We start from the raw sequence: 19,794 nt of genomic DNA, 5'->3' as shown, positions 1-19,794 counted from the left end.
GATACATTACAAGGATAATAAGTAGTTTATAAGGACAGCTACTATACTGATATCATATTTAGAGAAATATGTTTCAGTTATTTACTATTGATTTATATAACACAAAATACTTCATTTCAATCATTAGTATGCAATTGGCCATTCCCTAAGTAAATATAAGCAATCACAACAATATATACCATGAAAGATAAACTCATTTATGTTATTTTTCACTCACAGCTTACCAGAATATTACAGAATATAAATGACAATGCTTTGATAAATTATATTAGAAATACAATGTTTAAAATACACATATTAGTACAATATTGGTATCATTTGTACACATAATCATGAATGAATCTGTCTCTTTTTTAAACCTCAACATTTAATGGATTTTTGCTGCTGCAAGAACAGGTGTGGCTGAACAGTTCACGGCAGATTTATTGTTCATTAGTGATTTTATACAATGCTTCTGTGGAGGTGTAAATAATCTGAACTGCCAAGATTGGTCTCTAGTTCACAATCAATACTTTGCTTCTGTCATAAGGCTAATTACAGCAGCTAAAAAGTCACCTCACAACTGTCACCTCACAATCAACAGCAGTTCACATTAGAGAATTTATTTTGGAAGTTATTTTTAATTGATATAATAAATATTCCTTATGCAGCCTAAACAAAACATGTTTCAATGAAATAGGAGTGTTATTCTTAAATCTTTCCTGTTTGCCTAATTTGTTAGGAAGGGAAAACCAAAAAATAAAACCAAACAAAAACAGAAGCATCGTTAAAAAAAAGTACTGAAATTTGTAAGTTTTATGGTTTCTGGTAAAGATTAAGATTATGTGATTTTTTTTCTATACTTATAGCTCCTATTTATCATTTGTTCAAGCTACTACCATTAGAAAAATAACTTAATAGATTAACTTTAAGAATGATTTAATTACTTAAAAAAATACATACTTCTTTTTCTACTACCAAGACAGTATCACCTATTAAATTTCTCCATTTTCAATAGTTAATTCAACAAACATTTTTATGCCTTAGCATAAGCTTAAGTTTTACACATATGTATAAGTTGGAGCAGTATCACGCGTTCAAAGAAATCCGAATTACCTCGAGTGTACTTAAAGTCTCCCATACAAAATGGCTGCTATTCATTCCAAGGATCTAAAGCTTACCTTGGAATGTAGGTTTATTCATACTGGCCATACGAGGACAGTAATGTTGACCCGGGAAGCCTTGAATGTGAACTTCCAGTGGAACTGGGCGTACTGATGGTCGGAAGTTGAACAAGCCCATCTAGAGTAAAACAAGAAAGAAGTCATTTTCAGTTTTTATATGTAAGTTTATAATATTACAATAATCCTTAATAAAGCCAGCTAAGCCACTGTATTAGATGCCTATTTATCAGTCTTCCATGTACCTGATGAATATTGAGCCAGTCGGCAAGGTCTCTGGCATTAGCTAATGCGGTAGATAGTCCAACTATTCTAACAGGCTTTTCTGTGTGCGATGAGATGAAATTTGTTCGAGATACAATGACTTCTAGAACAGGGCCTCTTTCCTCCCCTGGGAAATAGGAATAATACATGTTAATCATTTAACAAGTCCTGATGCCACCTGCGGCAAGTATGAGAGTCAAAATGCGCAAACTGGTATCAGATACAGTGGTACCCACCAAGCAGATGGATCTCATCTATGATGAGAATAGTGACTTGTTTCACATAGTTCCTATTTTGCCAGCTTCTACTGACTCCATCCCACTTCTCTGGAGTAGTGACGATAAGGTCAGCCTTAGCAATGGATTTCATATCAGGAGTCACATCCCCAGTTAGTTCAATAACTCTGGAAGGGAAGAAAAATGATACCTTTCTCTAATAACTCATGACCTTGGAAAAGCAAAAATACCTTTCAAAACAAAAATTTATAATGCTTAACACTACTTTATCTCCCTCTCCCTCTGATTTCTGAAAGTTTCTGTGAGTCGAGTCCAAAATACATTTCTTAAGAATTCTTAAAGAATGTATAAATTCAAATCACTGATAATTTAGCTTTTACGAGGATATGTCAAACTTTGCTATGATTATGTTTACAAATTCTCTGTCCTATGTGTTTTTACAGCGTTGAACTCATACTTCCTTCTCCATATGTTGGAATAAATACCTTTCTAATGAGGGAAAGTGTTAACTTATTAAGACAAAAAGAGGCATTCATTAAGAATATAATTATGTGTAAGCTTCATTTCTTTTTTCTATAGATATTACAGGCAAATTCAAACATAATTGGACATAAACAACATATGCTGAGAGAAATATGTGCTACCGCATTCTAAGAAACCCCAGGTTTTTGGGTCAGCCTGGGTGGCTCAGAGGTTTAGCGCCACCTTCGGCCCAGGGTGTGATCCTGGAGACCCGGGATCGAGTCCCATGTCAGGCTCCCTGCATGGAATGGAGCCTGCTTCTCCCTCTGTCTGTGTCTGTCTGTCTGTCTCTCTCTCTGTGTCTCTTATGAATAAGTAAATCAAATCTTTAAAAAAAAAAGACCCCAGTTTTATATAGAGAAAGAGGGTAATCTGGAGGCCAACTCTAAATTTCAGGTAATCACTAAATAATTTTAGCATCTGTCTTAATCCTCAAAGAACAAAAAAGGGGCAAGATTAGTTTCCCCAAGTACAGTGTTCCCAAAGCTTTTGCTTATTTTTATTCATTTTTTATTTTTACAATTTATTATTTTGAATATGTAATAAATTCATATGGGTTCAGTGAATGTGTGTCTGTAACATGTCTATCTTCCAGTCACCTGGTTCTTGTTCTAAAGCAACCACACATTGATATTCTTTACCATTAAAAAAAAAGATAGAATGCTTTACTTAAAAACATTTTCTATAGTATCACTGGAGATCATTCTTTCAGTATATAAAAAGTTCATTCTTTATAGAACAATACAATATTTTGCATTGTGTAAATGTACCACAATTTATTTAGTCATGTTCTATTGGGTACTAAGGTTACCTGCAATCTTGCTATTAAAAACAATCCCACAATTAATAATCTTGTGCAATATTAAAATATCTTTTTAAAAGTCATGTTCTTTAATGAATTTCTGTTTTTCTATTAATTGTTTACATGTCAAATGCCCTCTACGTGGTTTCTGGGAGACACTCTGAATGATATGAAAGAAAAGTAAAGAGACAAAACTTCTTTTGTTTTAGAATTTAAAAATGTATTTGTTTATTTTTATTATTTTTTTTGAAGATTTTATTTATTTATTCATGAGAGACACAGAGAGAGAGAGAGAGAGAGAGAGAGAGAGGCAGAGACATAGGCAGAGAGAGAAGCAGGTTCCATGCAGGGAACCTGATGTGGGACTCGATCCTGAGACTCCAGGATCATGCCCTGGGCCGAAGGCAGGCGCTAAACCACTGAGCCACCCAGGGATTCCCCGAGAATTTAGAAATTTTGAAAAATTATCTTGCCAAGCAAAAACATTCATATTAAATAATTTAAGGACATTCATTTTCCAATATTAAAACAATGGGAATATTGATAACATTTTAAAATTCATCACAATATCTTTAGAATAAAAGACTATGAAGATCATTGTAAAGGCATTCAACAGGTTTATGCAAATCTTTTATTTGTTGTTCTTTTTAGGTTATTCAAAGCATGGTTTCTGAATAAGCAAGAACTTACTTTTTACCAAGTTTTTCCTCTATCCTTACTTTCCAGTCATCCATTCTTTCACGTACCAGGGCCTTTAAGGGTGCAATATATACTGCCTGAAAGGGAAGGGGAGGGTAAAAAGATCTCATGAACTCAGGGACATTGTTTTCAAATAAAGGTAAACATCTATATATGATAGTGTAGTTTTAAAACGTTTCTTTTATTACTGAAAAGCTTAAAATTTTAAATTAATGAGAAAAGTCATTAACTTGTTCAAACTACCTTTATCCAAAATAGGACAGAAATACAACATAAAAAAGCTGACATAGACAATTTTAAATATTAAAAAAAAGCTGAAGGTATTTTCTGTAGGTATTCATATTCTGATGAAAAGAAAAGTTTTCCCTGGTATTTTGATCAAGAATTATCTGAATGAAAAAGTTACTACTTTTGAAATTCTAAAGAGAGATAAATATGGTTGTTTCAATTTTAATGCAGATTTTATAAAAGATGACAGTCACACATTTAGGTGTTCTACCCTTTTAATAACAACAACAGCAACTGGTCTTTAATACTGTAGACTGTTCAGTGAAAAACAATTCCTTCTTATTAAAATGTTTCAAATTTAGAGTAGAGCTCTCATGTTGTATGTCTTATAATGTATTGATAACCACAAAATATACTCAGAATTAGGAAAACTTCACGTTAAGTAGGGAAGGAAAGCCACTAACTGAAAATCACTGAAAAAAGAAGTTAAAGCATTTCTAAAATAATATAAGATGAGGAAAATACCATGTAATTCCAATCACAATGTATGGATTAGCTCTCTTGAAAAATAGTCCTTCTAAACTGTATGTACTTCACATTTCAAGAAAGCATAAAATCAATACTTATCTGACTTATCACATTATTTTACATTAATAATATGGCCATTTGCAGAAATGTAGAATAAAAACTGCCTCTGTATCTCATGTGTATAATCAAACTATACTAGCATTTCTTTATAGCAAAAGGATTTGTTTAAAAGTCTTTATCTTATAAATATGGCTATGAATTAGGTATCTTACAATAAGGAAAGGACATGTGGAAACTAACATGTACATTAGAAACCTAACTAGAGGACTCCAAAGGTTAATATAATTTTCTTTTTTCTGGCCAGTTATTCTAATACCAATCTCGTCCCTCCAGAAAATTCACTGAGAGAGTGACAAATCTACTCAGTGAGTCCTGCTGTGTGTTTAGAACTTGCTAGTTTACAGATTATGAACTGCGTTTCCTAATTTAATGTAAGCATGTGACTCCTTCAAACAGACCTTTGAAGTAGGGTACTTGTTGAAGACTCTGAAGATAGCTAATTCGGCAGCAACGGTCTTTCCTGATCCAGTGGGTGCTCCAAGTAGGACATTACAGTCTGTGTGATACAGTGTATGAAATATTTGTGTCTGAACAGGGTTAAAGTGGCTAAAGTTGTACAGTGCTTCATATGCTTCACATCCCAAAGCTGTGATTGGTAAAGGCTGAAGATCCAGTAATTCTGAAAAGATGAAAGAGGTACTGCTATACAATAACTGGAAAAAATGCAAAATACTGAACACTATCTCTCAGGAAAAATTATAACAATCCTTGATTCATTGGAGGAGAAAAAAAAAAGCTTAACATCAATTTTTATATACTAGTTACAGGTCTTCCCTCCCCCCATTACCACATTTATAATATTGATATATTGGATGCTTTTCTGGGAGAGTTCCTCATATACCAAATATAATGCTACATATATCTCTCTTTTCTAATCAGAAAAGTAATCTGAATGACAGGTATATGAAAAGATGCCTGGTGTAGAAGAAAATTAAATCTACCCTAATCTGTAGAAAAAGGAAAACCACCTGCAAAACTGCAATACTAAAATGATTACCAATAACAAATTTCCTTTGATCTGTTAGAAAACTAACCAAACTATAATCGTTGAGTGAGCTATTTATTTACCCAATGTAAACTAAAATAGACTTAAAATAATTATCGGAAGAAACTTAGGTGGAAATTTCAAATCAGAGAGTGCCTGGGTAAAAAAAGGAATTGTGCTGAGAAAACACAGGAACAAACAAATTCAGTTGTATCTCATTCTATAAACTAGAGCTCTAGGAGATTAGATAGTTAAAATTATTTAGAGAAATAAAGCTATATGCTCTTGAACTTGACAGACATTGTATTTTCCCACAATCCAGAAAGGTATCAGTTAGAAACCTGGAAGGCAGCTTTACTCTCAGGATTATTTCATTGAAGAGGATTCTACCCATTTGAAGTCTGAATAAGGAGGAAAAAAAAAATCTGGAAGGACATGGTGGTCTGTATCCTGAGTGAGATCTTTGTAGCACAGTTTCAAAAGAGAAAGTATAGGGTCCCTGGGTGGCGCAGCGGTTTAGCGCCTGCCTTTGGCCCAGGGCGCGATCCTGGAGACTCGGGATCGAATCCCACGTCGGGCTGCCGGTGCATGGAGCCTGCTTCTCCCTCTGCCTGTGTCTCTGCCTCTCTCTCTCTCTCTCTGTGACTATCATAAATAAATAAAAATTGAAAAAAAAAAATTAAAAAAAAAACAAAAAAAAAACAAAAGAGAAAGTATAGAGAATTCTCTTCCCCAAAATTGTACTTAAAAATGAAAAGCTATTGGGATCCCTGGGTGGCGCAGCGGTTTGGCGCCTGCCTTTGGCCCAGGGCGCGATCCTGGAGACCCGGGATCGAATCCCACGTCGGGCTCCCGGTGCACGGAGCCTGCTTCTCCCTCTGCCTGTGTCTCTGCCTCTCTCTCTCTCTCTCTCTCTCTCTGTGTGACTATGATAAATAAATAAAAATTAAAAAAAATGAAAAGCTATTTTTAAAATATTATCTTAGTCCCACAGTTCTAATTTAATAGATATGTAATTGAGAGCTGACTGCCTAAATTCTCTATAGCATATCATAATCTCCTAAATTTTCTGTAGCACTGAAAACTCAAGAAGGGAGGAAGTTTTAACTTGCAATGCTCATCATAGACATATTCTTAATAGGAGCTAAAAATTAAACATTTTGGTATATACTGACAATGCTAAATTATGATGATTCACTTCTGTGAAATGTGAAGAATTTTCTTGTTCGATTTAGCCTCAACAGGGTGGCCACACATACACTCAGCCAAAAAGAACTGGGAATCATTGAGGTTACATCATACATTTCTAATATCAACTGAGATGTCACGGTGGTGCATTTAACTGCTTTTTAAAGTGTAGTCAGAAGTCAACTAATTATATAAATAGGATGATATGTGCTTGGCCACTCAACAGAGAAGTGATTAAATGAGCATTAAAATATAATGTTAACGCATGTTAAAATTAAGTACTGCAGTCAAAGAGATCTAGTAGTGATGATGTTAGCGTATATTTTAAAATTAAAGCACTGAACATTTCTACATATTTTGAGATTCTAGATATCATATTTGGCATATTTGATTGAAGAAAAGCAGAAAGGTCCTCTTCAATGAGTATGTAAGTGTAAGTAGATATTGCAATCTCATTTCTCTATGGTGACAAACTTTTTAGTTCTGTCAAGATATCAATGTGGTTTAAAGCTATAATCTAAAATATTTCTCTTCAAGATAAGCTAATAAAAATATTTCTCTTCAAGATAAGCTAATAAACATATATTTGACAAACATGGCAAAGACATTAATGCCTGCTTCCATTTCCCAAAGTACTGTTAAAAAATGTATTCATTAAAAATAATAAGAAATAACATTTTTATTTTGGAAAAAGTTTGTCTTCAGAAGAATTATATGAAAAAAAATGACCATTTTTCTCTAAATTAAGGGGCTCTTGAAATCATTAATTATGAAGGCTCAATGAGAAGAAATACGTTTAATACACTAATAGCTCAATCTAAAGATTTTTTTTAAAATAGAATATAGGGGGTTTAAAACTACCACTTTAAACATTTATTCATGAAATTCTGCTTCTTTAATAAGTCAAAATATAAAGACGCTTCCTCATGTTACAAAAATCTAAAATGGATTTTTGTTAGTTATGACAATGAAAAACTGTTACATGATATTGCAGATTACCATATACCCTTTTATCATATGCGTGTGGGAGAAGAGAATATAAAAGGTACATGTTGTTTGGAGGATGAATGACTTGACATATAGTGAATCCATTCTGTACTGATATCATAACCTGACTTCTTAATATTAGCTTTCTTTTTTTTGGTGCAGGAGCATACTATATGAAGAAAAATAACCTGCAATTTACTTTAATTAATTCATTTAACACAATAGAAATAAGTTTAAGTAACTAGTAATAAGCACAAAGAAAAAGGATACCTCAAAAGTTTCCCAGAGAGCAGATTAAATGGCAATACTTTAATGGAAAAGGAAGGAGATATGGAGACACTGTAGTGATTATGTATAAAAATACAGATAAAGGCATAATAATACTGAAGTAGTGCGTCTCCAGTATTTTAGAACTATGATGATTGAACTAGGCTTAAGGTTTTTGGAACTCAAAATTAAGGCCCACCATTAAGCTCTACCAAATGTATATATAGATTTGAATTTGAAAAGCTCTTCAAACTATATTGAGAAATAAATAGGATTCTGATTCAGATTTAGACAACTTTAAAGCATAGACACTTGCAACTTTAATTAAAACAACATTTTTTGCAAAATCAGTGATGATTCAAGTTACTATTCAATGTTACCTGTATGGGGAGGATGTCTCTCTGGTAGAATCAGATGTTGAAAGTTGATAATACATACAGCTTCAGCTCCTAACCATCTATCAGACACTGCTCGGATGTAATACTGGGAAGGCAAAGGCTCAAAAATAGGGATTGTAAATACCAGAAGTTGAGCTTCTTTACTAATGACCTAATGTGAAATAAAGTCTCAAATGAATATGAATATTCTGATACCAAAAAGCCTTAGTCTATTGTTAAGACAATGCTATCTACAGAAACAGGTACTAAACATAAGAAAATTATCTTGGGTTTCTAAATAGCTGAGACAGTCAGGCACTTCAGAAATTTCTATGTGGTTCTCTGCTGAGGATACCTGATATTATAAAAGTAAAATTTATACTCAATTTATATTATTTATATATGTATATCATTATGTACTAATAGATTACCAGTTTTATTCACTATCAGAATTTCCCAAACTTCCTTCATAAAATCATGATTTTTACCAATTATTTACTTAATATTTTTCTTTGAATTCTACTACCACCTTAAGTCAAATAACAGAATCTAGCATAAATAGAAGGTAATCATGAAAACAAACACTGCTGTAAAATTCTATTGCTGTCCTCCCACGGTTCCCAGCCTAAAGCTTGCTTTCTCTATGATAAAAAGAGAAATCACAGATGAAGCATCACAGTTAAAGATATGCTAGCACCAAATTGAGTCTTTTGGGATTTATGGAAAATTTTTAAAAGTGTCCTTTTCACAATGTGAGTAAATACTCTTTAGTATTTTATTTTTGTAATGTATAAAGTTGTTTTTATTTATTTAATTTTATTTTATCGATTACATTATTTATCCTATCCAGGTGACATATTCCTTTTCTCTGAAAGTCATGTCTTAAACCATGATAAAGATTACAATTCCATTTCTCAAACTAAGATCACATTGATTGCACAAATACAATTACATGAATACAAATCCAATTCCTGTTTTCTTTGAACCCAAACAGAAAATATATATATAAAAATAAAGCTTTAAAGGAACTATGAAATTACAGATATCGTAAAAACAGAAATTATTTAGTTTATATTTTCTTCTTTCTATGATAGCAGCATAATAAGAGTGACACACCCATGTTTACCTGCTTTTTTAGAACGAGAAAATACTCTGAATGATAAATATGATCATTTGTAGGGTCTTCTACCCAAATCCACCAAGGTTCTCCTACTGTCCCATGGACCTAGAAGAAAAAAAATATTCTAATACTAAGTATATTTTAACTCAAGTAAGGGATATTGTAGTTTGCAAATCCAGCACCTATTCTCTCTCTTTTTAACAGCTTTATTGATACATAATTTACTTAACAAAGTTTACTCAATTAAAGTATGCAGTTCAGTGGTTTTAAGAGATTTATAAAGTTGTATAACCATCTCCATAATCTAATTTTAGAATTACCCCCAAAAAGAAACCTTGTTCCCTTTTGCAGTCACTATTTATCTTTCCCTACTGTCCCAATCTCCAAGCTTGACAACCACAATCTACTTTCTTTTAAAAATTTGCCTACATATATTGGACATTTCATATAAATGTAATCATATAATACGTGGTCTTCTTTGGCTTCTTTCATTTACCATGTTTTCAAGGTTAATTCATGTTGTATCATGCAATAGTACTTCATTCTTTTTCACTGACAAATAATATTCCATTGGATAGATAGATATGCTGTATTTTGTATACCCATTATTCTCCCTCTGTTTTTATTTTCCCTAACAAAGCCCAGTCATGTTCAGTGTCCCTATCTCTTTTATGTGACTCAGGAGTAGGTGACCTCATTACTCAGGATGATTTTGATTAGAACAAGCCTATCAGCTTACAGTATTCCACTTATAACAAACAGCTTGTGCCCAATACTGGCCCAATTAGACTGAAGAAAAGGCCTTATGGTCCATGCTCAGGGTTGATGAAATAGGGGTGAGTTCATCTTTCCCAGTTAAATGTGAACAAGTAAGCATAGAAAACATTTGGAAAGTGTCCAAGTGTATCAGGACAGCAAAAAGATGGGCCCTAAATGATAGTCATAAATAGACTCAATCATTTTTAAGGTCTATTCTACCCATGGACCTTTTATTGTGGAAGATAATATTTTTCTCCGTAAGTCAGTTTAAGATAAGTCAGGTTTTCTATTCTTTCAGCCAAGAATAGAAACTGTTAACTATATAAACTATCAAATATTCTATCTAATGAATTAAACCGTAGAAGACGTTTTTATGGATACTGACAGAAGAAAACAGTGTGAAAAAAGGAAATAAAACTTGTATGCATTTCAAAAACCCTATATTAAATATAAAATGAAATAGGAGTATATGGCTAATTTTATATTTTATGTAAAATTTTTTGTTTATAGAAATATTAAATATAATTTTATATCACTTAGCTCTCACAGAAATTCTGTGAGAAAGAAAATTATTATTATTATCCATGTTTCAGATGAGAAAATTGAAGGAATTACTGGTTAGGACAGTTTAAGATCATTGGTAAATTTGGATTAGGACTATGGTTGGGTAATTTTTAAGCATGTTGTGAATAAAATTAATTCACATTAAAGACATACTAAAAATCTCAGGTAATGTAGAAGGTATTTACTTATACTTAATTAGAACCTTATGATAATCATGTAAAGTAGGCATTGCTACTACAATTACAGATTTACTTGGCTTCCTCACTGACTTCTTGAAAGGATTGAGACTTATTTGCTTTTGTATCTACAATCTCTACTGTAGTTTTTGTACAGTAACTGCTGCAAAAAATAGACCTTAAAAATGTTGACAAAATAAGAAGAGGACTCAGAGTACATCTTCATATATATATATATATGGAAATCCAGCACCTATTCTCTATGTATATATATGAGAATATACATAGAGAATATGTATATTCTCTATGTATATATTTGCATATATACATATTTGTATATACACACACATATGATTTTATATGTTGATATATGAAAAAATAAAGCTAAAATATAAAATATGGTCAATGTACCACAAAATTATCTACTTGTACATATTTTATAAATGATTATATCTGAAATAGTTATGTATGGGAATACCAGGGTGGGGAGAGATCACAAACAGATGTGACTAACTATAAACATAGTTACCATAAAGATTTAGAAAGAAGAATAAAAGCGGTAAAAACAGAAACCGGAATGTGTTGGGTGCCAAGGAAGGGCATTTTCAAGAAGGACAATGTATAATGCTGAATGTCAGAGAAGTAAAGAAAATAACTGAGAAAAAAGTCATTTATTATGGCAACCAGTTAGGTTTTGGTGATCACTGAGAAAGTAGACTCAGCAGGAAAGAAAATGGTGACCAGGAGAAAATAAAGAAGTCCCTTTCTATGTGTCTAATGGTAAAGAAAAGAGGAGATAGATAGTTTGAGAAATATTAGGATTTTAAAAGGGCTCTTTAAGCACAAAGAATGTTGACCCTTTTAGTGGGCTAAAATGATAGAGTAAGTGGAGTTGGCAAAAATGAAGATACCAGAGAGAAAATTGAAGAAGACAGAATTATGCAAAGTCTTTATGTAAGTGAATCCACTAAACTACTGCTCAATGTTGAACTTTCAGGTACCTTAGATGTTCTGTAGAGGTCTCACTGCTTGACATATTAATATATTGTATCACGTTTTTAAAAGGATGATACAATGTTTTAAATGAATCTTCAGTGCATATTCTTTTTAGAGTTTTCTATATGCCTCAAGGCCAGCTGTAAGGAGATATAGTTGAACCTGCAGCACAGATATTTCTGCTTTCATTGATATAGATATTTTCCACTTTTACCTGATCATTCCAAGTAAAATCAGGACAGATGCTCAGTGTCACTCGTAGGACAGTCCGTGTGATGGGCTGAATGGATGCTTCCATTGTAACAGAAGGAATCTGATGAACACATTGTTTGACCTTGAGTCCAATATTCACATGATGCAGCATGTGACCTGTAAGGAAAACATCACACAGAAGAAATATTTTCAGACAGGAAAAAAAGCAATATAATCTGACTTGTAAATGGGATTTCAGAGAAGGTGGTTTTATTGCTTGTTTTATGATTTGCTATGTAGAATAGTTGACATTCTTGACCTGGCATGTTTGAATATTTTGTAATAGTTAACTTGAATTAGCAATTCATAGCTCTGAAAACCAGTATCAAGGTTTCTTCCGCTATTAATAGGGTTCTTAAAATTACTGAGACTTCACAGTGTTTAAACTACTATAAACAGCTCCACTTTTCTCCTAGTTAGCTCATGACATGTTAAAATATTTAGTATTTTGTGAATAAAGCCATTAATTCACACAAAGTCTATTTCTCAACTCCATAACCACGATGGGAAATGCTTTAGCAATCAAACACAAATCACCCATCCAAACTCATTTCCAGAAAAAAAGTAAAGCTAAAATATAAAATATGGTCAACGTAGGACAAAATTAACCTCTTATACCTATTTTCATAAATGATTAGATCCTGAAGTAGTTATGTATGGGAATGACAGGGTGGGGAGAGGGTCATAAACAGATGTGACCAACTATAAACATTTTTCTACTTGAATTCAAACAATTAAGTGGAAATGGATAATATCTAATAGTATCAACATTTCTTATATTATCTTGAGTCTTCATAATATAATTTTTTAAAGTATGTTTACAAACAAATCAAAATGTTCTATGTTCACCAGAATTTGAAACTAAAGTGATTTTCCTTATTTTGATAAAATGTTTACATTATGTTACCCCAATGTAAGTACTCTTAACTTCTCTAGTTAATATCCTTAATTTCTCTCTATTTTTATTGATACTTTCTACCATTTTGTTTTAAGGTGTTCTTACTATAAGTCGAAGTAACTATTGCAGTCTCTCTTCTCATCATTGGACATTTTGCCAGCAGTAGTCCTCATTTCTTTTCAGCCTGACTCCTTTCATGTGTAATGTCTTTTTTTTTAAATTTTATTTTAAAGATTTTATTTATTTATTCATGAGAGACACCGAGAGGCAGAGCCTGCTTTTCCCTTTGTCTATGTCTGGACTCAATCTCAGGACCCGGGGATCATGACCTGAGCCAAAGGCAGACACTCTACCACTGAGCCATCCAGGTGCCCCTTTAATGTCTATCCTATTCAGAATCTGAAACTTAACTAATCAATACATTATAAGTTTGTCCAATAAAATGTTAAGGTACGTGGAAATGTATCTAGGAATAATTTTTCAACACCATGTGATAAAAGCAGAAGAACAAGTGCTATTTACATACCAATACCAACTGGATTTAAAACAGTAAAAAGCATTTCTTGAGTAATGTGAAAAATGTACAATAGTTTTCTTTTATAGCTAATAAAATATTTGTACAGAACAATACATTAAAACATTTTTGCTTCCTTCTTACCTATTTCATCTTTCCTCATGTCTTTCAGCTTATCCACAGTAAGATTTTTTTCTTCTAATCTTGTTAGAATGTGTGGTGGTAGGACTGAAAACTGTCTTAAAGGGCTAGCCCAACCCCAAAGCCTCTTGTCAATGACTTTACTGAGATTCAGGAGCCTGTAGGTCATGGCAGGCCAACGTTTCCTCAGAGCAATTTCAAAAAGAGCACGGACAATTCTAGCTGCATTCTGAAAAATAAAAAGGGGGTTTGTGGTTAGATACAGTGTACTTATAATTTGTCATTCACATTAATTTTTTTTCTTTAAAGATTTTATCCATTTATTCATGAAAGACACAAAGAGAGAGGCAGAGACATGGGCAGAGGGAGAAGCAGACTCCCTACAAGGAGCCTAATATGCAGGACTGGATCCTTGGACGTGTCTAGGATCACGTCCTGAGCCAAAGATGGATGCTATCTTGTCAAATCTCAGATGATAGTCTCATATCCAAGTACTCAGGAAGCTCCATCTTACACTCCATAACCAGAAATGAAGGAGGAAGAGATAAAAGGTATGCAAAAAATGGAGAAGGCTGTTGAAGCCATCTAGAATATAAGATACAGGCAAGGATACCCTGGGGTACATAGTGCAATGATTAAAAGTCTACTTAGAGAAATAAGGAGGACTTTTGGACCCAATCAGACAGTAAAATTAGTGTGAGAAGGGTGATAAAAGGAAACACTGATGAGTTCAGCTACCTGTATTAACGGTTCCCTATAAACCAAGCAACATTGTAATTGCTTTATGTATTTGATTTAATCTGTATATGATCTCATTTAATCTTTACAGGAACTGCATCTGATTGGTCTTGATACTATGATTTTATACAAGAAGATAACAGTTTGGTGAGGTTAATAATTTGACCTAGATCACACATAGCTGGAGTCAGAGTATCTATTCAAAACCAGGTCTAAATAACTCCAATTTGGGCAGCCCTGGTGGCTCAGTGGTTTAGCGCTGCCTTCAATCCAGGGCGTGATCCTGGAGACCCAGGATCGAGTCCCACTTCAAGCTCCCTGCATGGAGCCTGCTTCTCCCTCTGCCTGTGTCTCTGCCTCTCTCTCTCTCTCATGAATAAATACATAAAATATTAAAAAAATAAATCTGATTTAACTTCAAGATTCTAAATTTGGTGGTCAGAAAAACTTCATTAATAGACATGTAGAACTTACAAGAATTGAAACGCTTTTAACGTCTCTACATTTGGTTTCCATTTATTTTGCCTCCTTCCCTCTATTACTAACTTTGCAGATTATTTTTACTGAAGATTGTTTTTAAAGTCATGAACTTGGAGACACCTCACAATATCAAATGACATCTATGTTTGAAAATGAAGAATGCTAAAATCTAGTCAAAATCCTAAAAAAGAGATGAAATAGAGTGACGATTTTAAATAGCAAATAGGTGATCTGGCTTGAAATTACAAGGTAAAAAACGACTATAAGAGTTAAGGGCTTTGGTTTTACATTTTAAATAAAATACGTATTTTGCTCTTGGCAAATTTGACTACTTTTGTACAGTATTAGAAATTTAAGAATAAAAATGGTATTTAGAAAAATGAGGACAGTTCTGATACCTATTAAAAATTATAGGATGGTTCTTATTAGGTCCAGAGAATGATGAATAAAATGAACATTTTGATTACTGTATCTACCAAATAGGTCTTCTTCTAGCATAAGTCCCAGTTGCTCTTGTAAGAAGATGCCAGGCTAATTGTCCCAACTGTGTTTAAAAGTGTTATTTTTCTAGTAAGAACCTATAGTTGTTCCCTAAAAGCTAAAAGAAATGGAAGGAAAAATCCCATGTGAGATACAAGCAGGCATCTTAATCTGGAATGATATAAATTGAGTGGGAATAATGATCAGTCTCTAAAATACGCAGTTTAGAAAAGCTACATATAGGCTTCTTTATAAAATCACAGAATACTTGAGCTAAGAATTTATTTCAGGGGCTAAGAATCAAATTTTAGAAATATAGAAGGAATTATTATTTTACAAAGCAGAGAGGGTGATTGTGGAACTGTTGGTGGCTTACATTTAAAATATAAATCCAACAATAGTTTATCTAATGCATTTGAGGATGATAAACCCACAATAGCTATTTAAGAAAAACCAGGATGCTTTGAGATATAACCTTAATTTTCTGAGACTGACTTTCTAGGCACCAATCTTGAAGAAACCCTAAGTGTTATATTGTAAAGCAATTTGTGTGTCGGTCTTTGATAATACCTTCATAATCTTGAATCTAACAGAAATGTGGCCAGATTATTCATCCAAAACTCAGAAAAGCTTTAACTTTTAGTTAAGTCATTAACTATTTCAATATAAAATAATTAGAAAATGTAAAATGACAATATTATATTATTTTTCAGAAAAACAGATAAAAGAAGTTGGAAACAATGGTTCCTATAGAAGTCACAGGGTTTAGAGATTTTAAATAATATAATTTAGAGATTACAAATTATATATAAATTTGCTATGGCAGGAAATACATGTGTTCTAAGATGCACACACACACATACAAAAAGGTTTTACCACATCCACATTTCTTTTTTTTTTTTTTTAAGATTTTATTTATTTATTTGAGATAGAGTAAGCATGAGCTGGGGGGAGGATCAAAGGGAAAGAGAGAGAAGTTGATTCCCCACTAGGCAGACAGCCCAATGCGGGGTTCCATACCAGGACCCTGGGATCATGACCTGAGCCAAAGGCACATGCTTAACTGACTGAGCCACTCAGGTGCCCCTACATTAGCTTTATATAGTATATGAAATCATTACCTGGTTCCTGGTTACTCTGATTAAATTACTGAATTCATTCAAATTGTTTACCAATATATCTTTGGTTCATGTTTGCAAATATTTCATGTTTACAGTTATTTCAAAGCACTCCTGAGTATTTATGGCTGTTAATAATAATTTATTTAACACAAAACATACTTTTTCTATATAAAGTCTTTGAACAAAATTACCAACATAAGATACACAGCAGAATAGTTTCTATATTTAAAATAAGTTAAGCTTTATTTCTCCTTAACTTAGAGCAGGCATTACTCAAAAAATGATGAAAAAGGGATTCTTTTTAAATTTTATTTTAATTACAGTATAGTTAACATACAGTGTAATATTAGTTTCAGGTGTACAATATTTGCAAAACAGTATTTAAAAAACTTACATATTTAGTGTGCTGCAATTTAGGGACTAATTTTCTTTCAGTTCTTAACTTTTAAGTATCATAGGGAAGAAAGATTACTTTTTTTTTTATCAGAGACTTATACTGAAAATATGGTATGATGTATTGCTATTAAGCCTCATTTAATGTTAAAAAAAGTTTGTTTATATTTCTAACATTTGGGGTAAGTTATAAAGTTTCCACAATCTTTTACTGCACTTGAAATATTCTTGTATTTTTGCCCTTTGTAAGTATAAGAAATGAATTTTATCATTAAAGCAGAAAAAAACAAATGTTGATATTTTTAAACTCTAAAATGAAAACAAAAGCAACATCAAAAAGAGCCAAACCAACCACCAAATCCCATCTCCATTTCTGATCTATTACACAGAGGACAAAAATGGGCAAATTAAACAGAACAAGTTCTCCAATAAAACGGTAATTGGTAGCATGCCACCATGCAATACATTCACAGTATAGCATGAATTAATTTCTTCAGTCTCTAAAATTAAGTAAGGAAGAGAAACAGGAAGAGAGTAATATTCTTACCTGTGCAACATATGCAGAATCTGATATAAGGGAGAAACTGTCCATCTCTCCTCGGCTGATATAAGTTTGAAGTAGGATGTTTATTTTCCCATAACTGTTCTCTACACCTCCAGGAGCTGCGAGTTCACAGAAATTGTTTAATAAGGCATCAAGCTCCTCTATTTCCTCTTCTCTGACCTGGAAGAATCAATGTTTTTATAAGATTATTTGGGCCGATTTATTGAAATTTTTCATACTGAAACTAAGCCACATTGCATGTTTTTTTTTAAAGCTTCCATTTTTCAACATTTTTCTTTTGTACACTGATAAAATAGTAATTTTTCACAGGTAGCTAATAAAATACAATAAGAAACTATCTTGAGGCTGATACAATTACATTTTATTATTCATCACCAATATTAAAGTTGCCATTGACATATAAAAATTTGATATGCCACAAAAATTAAATCTTCTGACCTCACCATCCTTCAGTTGATGAGATTTCATATTTTATTTGACCAGAGTAAAACCTCTGCCCAAATGGATTAGGGCAAAGTTGAATTATCTTCAAATGCATTCATTACAGTCATATATTTTTATATGGTATAACACATTCATAGCTTAAAGCTATGAAGTACTATGATTCACAGTATTAAAGTTTTCACTGTTAATAAGATTAAATTATAATACAGGTACAGAAATACTCATATCTAAGTTTGAATCATGCATGTCCTTTATATTTTCTTCAGTGAACCTTATATTGCAAATAAACCAAAATCTACATACTGTATTCTCTGCTAGTTTCATTATTGCAAAACCTACTTAAATTATATTTGATTTGCAGTAGAGAGCAAAGAATAATGTCAGGAATAACATAATATCATAATCTAGGACACTGGACACTGTTGATAAATGGAAGAACATTGCTGGTACTCTAAATGGGAAGTGCCATACAGGCTTATACTGTAACAGGAATAACAATTAATTATAAGTTTCTATAAAGGAATGAATGTATATATGCCAAATTCATCTGATTCAAGCTTCAAGTAATCTTACCTTGATTTGATCAAATTCTTCAGCTTTGGAGACTATGGCAAAAATATCACTTTCTGTTTTGTGAGCATCAAAGAATTCATTGAAGGTCTACCAAAGTAAGTGTTATATTAGATTAAAATAGAAGATCCAGTAAAATATTTTCAATTAAAAAGTGACTATAAAATCACATACTCGTAAAGAATATTTGAGCTGTAGACAATGCAGAGTTACTATGTTTGTGGCATAGTATTCTTGATCATTGCCTTAAACATCATCAAATTTATCAGACTAAAAAGTTTCCTAAAACATAATTAGCTGGAGAAGACCTTTAGAAGCAAAGAGATCAATAAGATCAGTTATTAAAACCTACATTAGATATCTAAAAAAATGTTCAGCATAACAGTCCAGTCTTGGCTCATTTTCAGCTGGGCATATGGAAATTGCACTATTCGCCAACTTTAAGCTGATGATGTATCATATAAAATTCAGAGAGGAACAGCTAAAATTATGCAACCTGAAAATTTTGGTGAAGGCATCATAATATTACTAGTAAGGGCATACAGAAATTCAGGAAATTGGAAGGAGAAAAATCAGTGAAAGACCATACAGAATAAAGGTAAAGCTGTAGAAAGGCTAGTTCTTGAAAGAGCTGCAAACAGGCACAAGATATAGTTTGGCAGCAACATACTACCAAGTGGGAAAATGAGAAAGGTTACTTAGTGGACAAAAGGAGCACACATGAACAGGTGACAGAAGCAGTAGAGAGCTAGGGGCAATGTTTTGGTTTGAGGGAGACCAGATCACATCATGAGATGATACATGTTAAAAGAAGAAACCTAAAGTGCTATACAAATACAATAGTTATTTGGGGAATGATGAAGAAAAGCTAGGATGTGCACAAAGGTGTTTCCTGAAACCTGTTAAATGCATAAGCATGTGTTAAGTAAGTAGAAAACTTAGATTTCATATTGGCCTAGGTTTTCAAATTTCAGAAGAAATTTCACTTTAATGATTTCTTTTTTTTAAAACAGATTTTATTTGAGAGAGTGAGCAAAAGAGAAAGAGAGAGAGAGAGAGAACACATGAGCAGGGGGGGAGGGGCCGAGAGAGAGGGAGAAGCAGGTTCTCCATGCAGGGAGCCCAATGCAGGGCTCAATCTCAGGACTCTGTAGTCATGAACTGAGGTGAAGGCAGAGGCTTAATCAACTGAGCCACCCAGGTACCCTTTACTTTAGTGA

At 32.8% G+C, this 19,794-nt stretch overlaps 1 protein-coding gene across 3 annotated transcripts in view; it reads right to left on the bottom strand.

Moving 5' to 3' along the window:
• ASCC3 (activating signal cointegrator 1 complex subunit 3) overlaps positions 1 to 19,794 on the bottom strand; it is a 347,397-nt gene that overhangs the window by 107,061 nt on the left and 220,542 nt on the right. For all 3 annotated transcript variants that reach the window (XM_041745387.1, XM_041745404.1, XM_041745396.1), the window contains exons 19-29: positions 18,578 to 18,664; positions 17,543 to 17,719; positions 13,787 to 14,012; positions 12,193 to 12,347; positions 9,490 to 9,588; positions 8,367 to 8,535; positions 4,958 to 5,178; positions 3,675 to 3,760; positions 1,661 to 1,827; positions 1,406 to 1,551; positions 1,161 to 1,281 (exon numbers count right to left, since the gene is read on the bottom strand). In XM_041745387.1, the coding sequence (XP_041601321.1) occupies positions 1,161 to 1,281; positions 1,406 to 1,551; positions 1,661 to 1,827; positions 3,675 to 3,760; positions 4,958 to 5,178; positions 8,367 to 8,535; positions 9,490 to 9,588; positions 12,193 to 12,347; positions 13,787 to 14,012; positions 17,543 to 17,719; positions 18,578 to 18,664 (1,654 nt within the window). The remainder of the gene's footprint in view (positions 1 to 1,160; positions 1,282 to 1,405; positions 1,552 to 1,660; positions 1,828 to 3,674; positions 3,761 to 4,957; positions 5,179 to 8,366; positions 8,536 to 9,489; positions 9,589 to 12,192; positions 12,348 to 13,786; positions 14,013 to 17,542; positions 17,720 to 18,577; positions 18,665 to 19,794) is intronic.

This window comes from Vulpes lagopus, chromosome 1, assembly GCF_018345385.1.
Source record: "Vulpes lagopus strain Blue_001 chromosome 1, ASM1834538v1, whole genome shotgun sequence".
NCBI classification, from domain to species: Eukaryota; Metazoa; Chordata; class Mammalia; order Carnivora; family Canidae; genus Vulpes; species Vulpes lagopus.
This window is presented reverse-complemented; position numbering and strand designations above follow the sequence as displayed.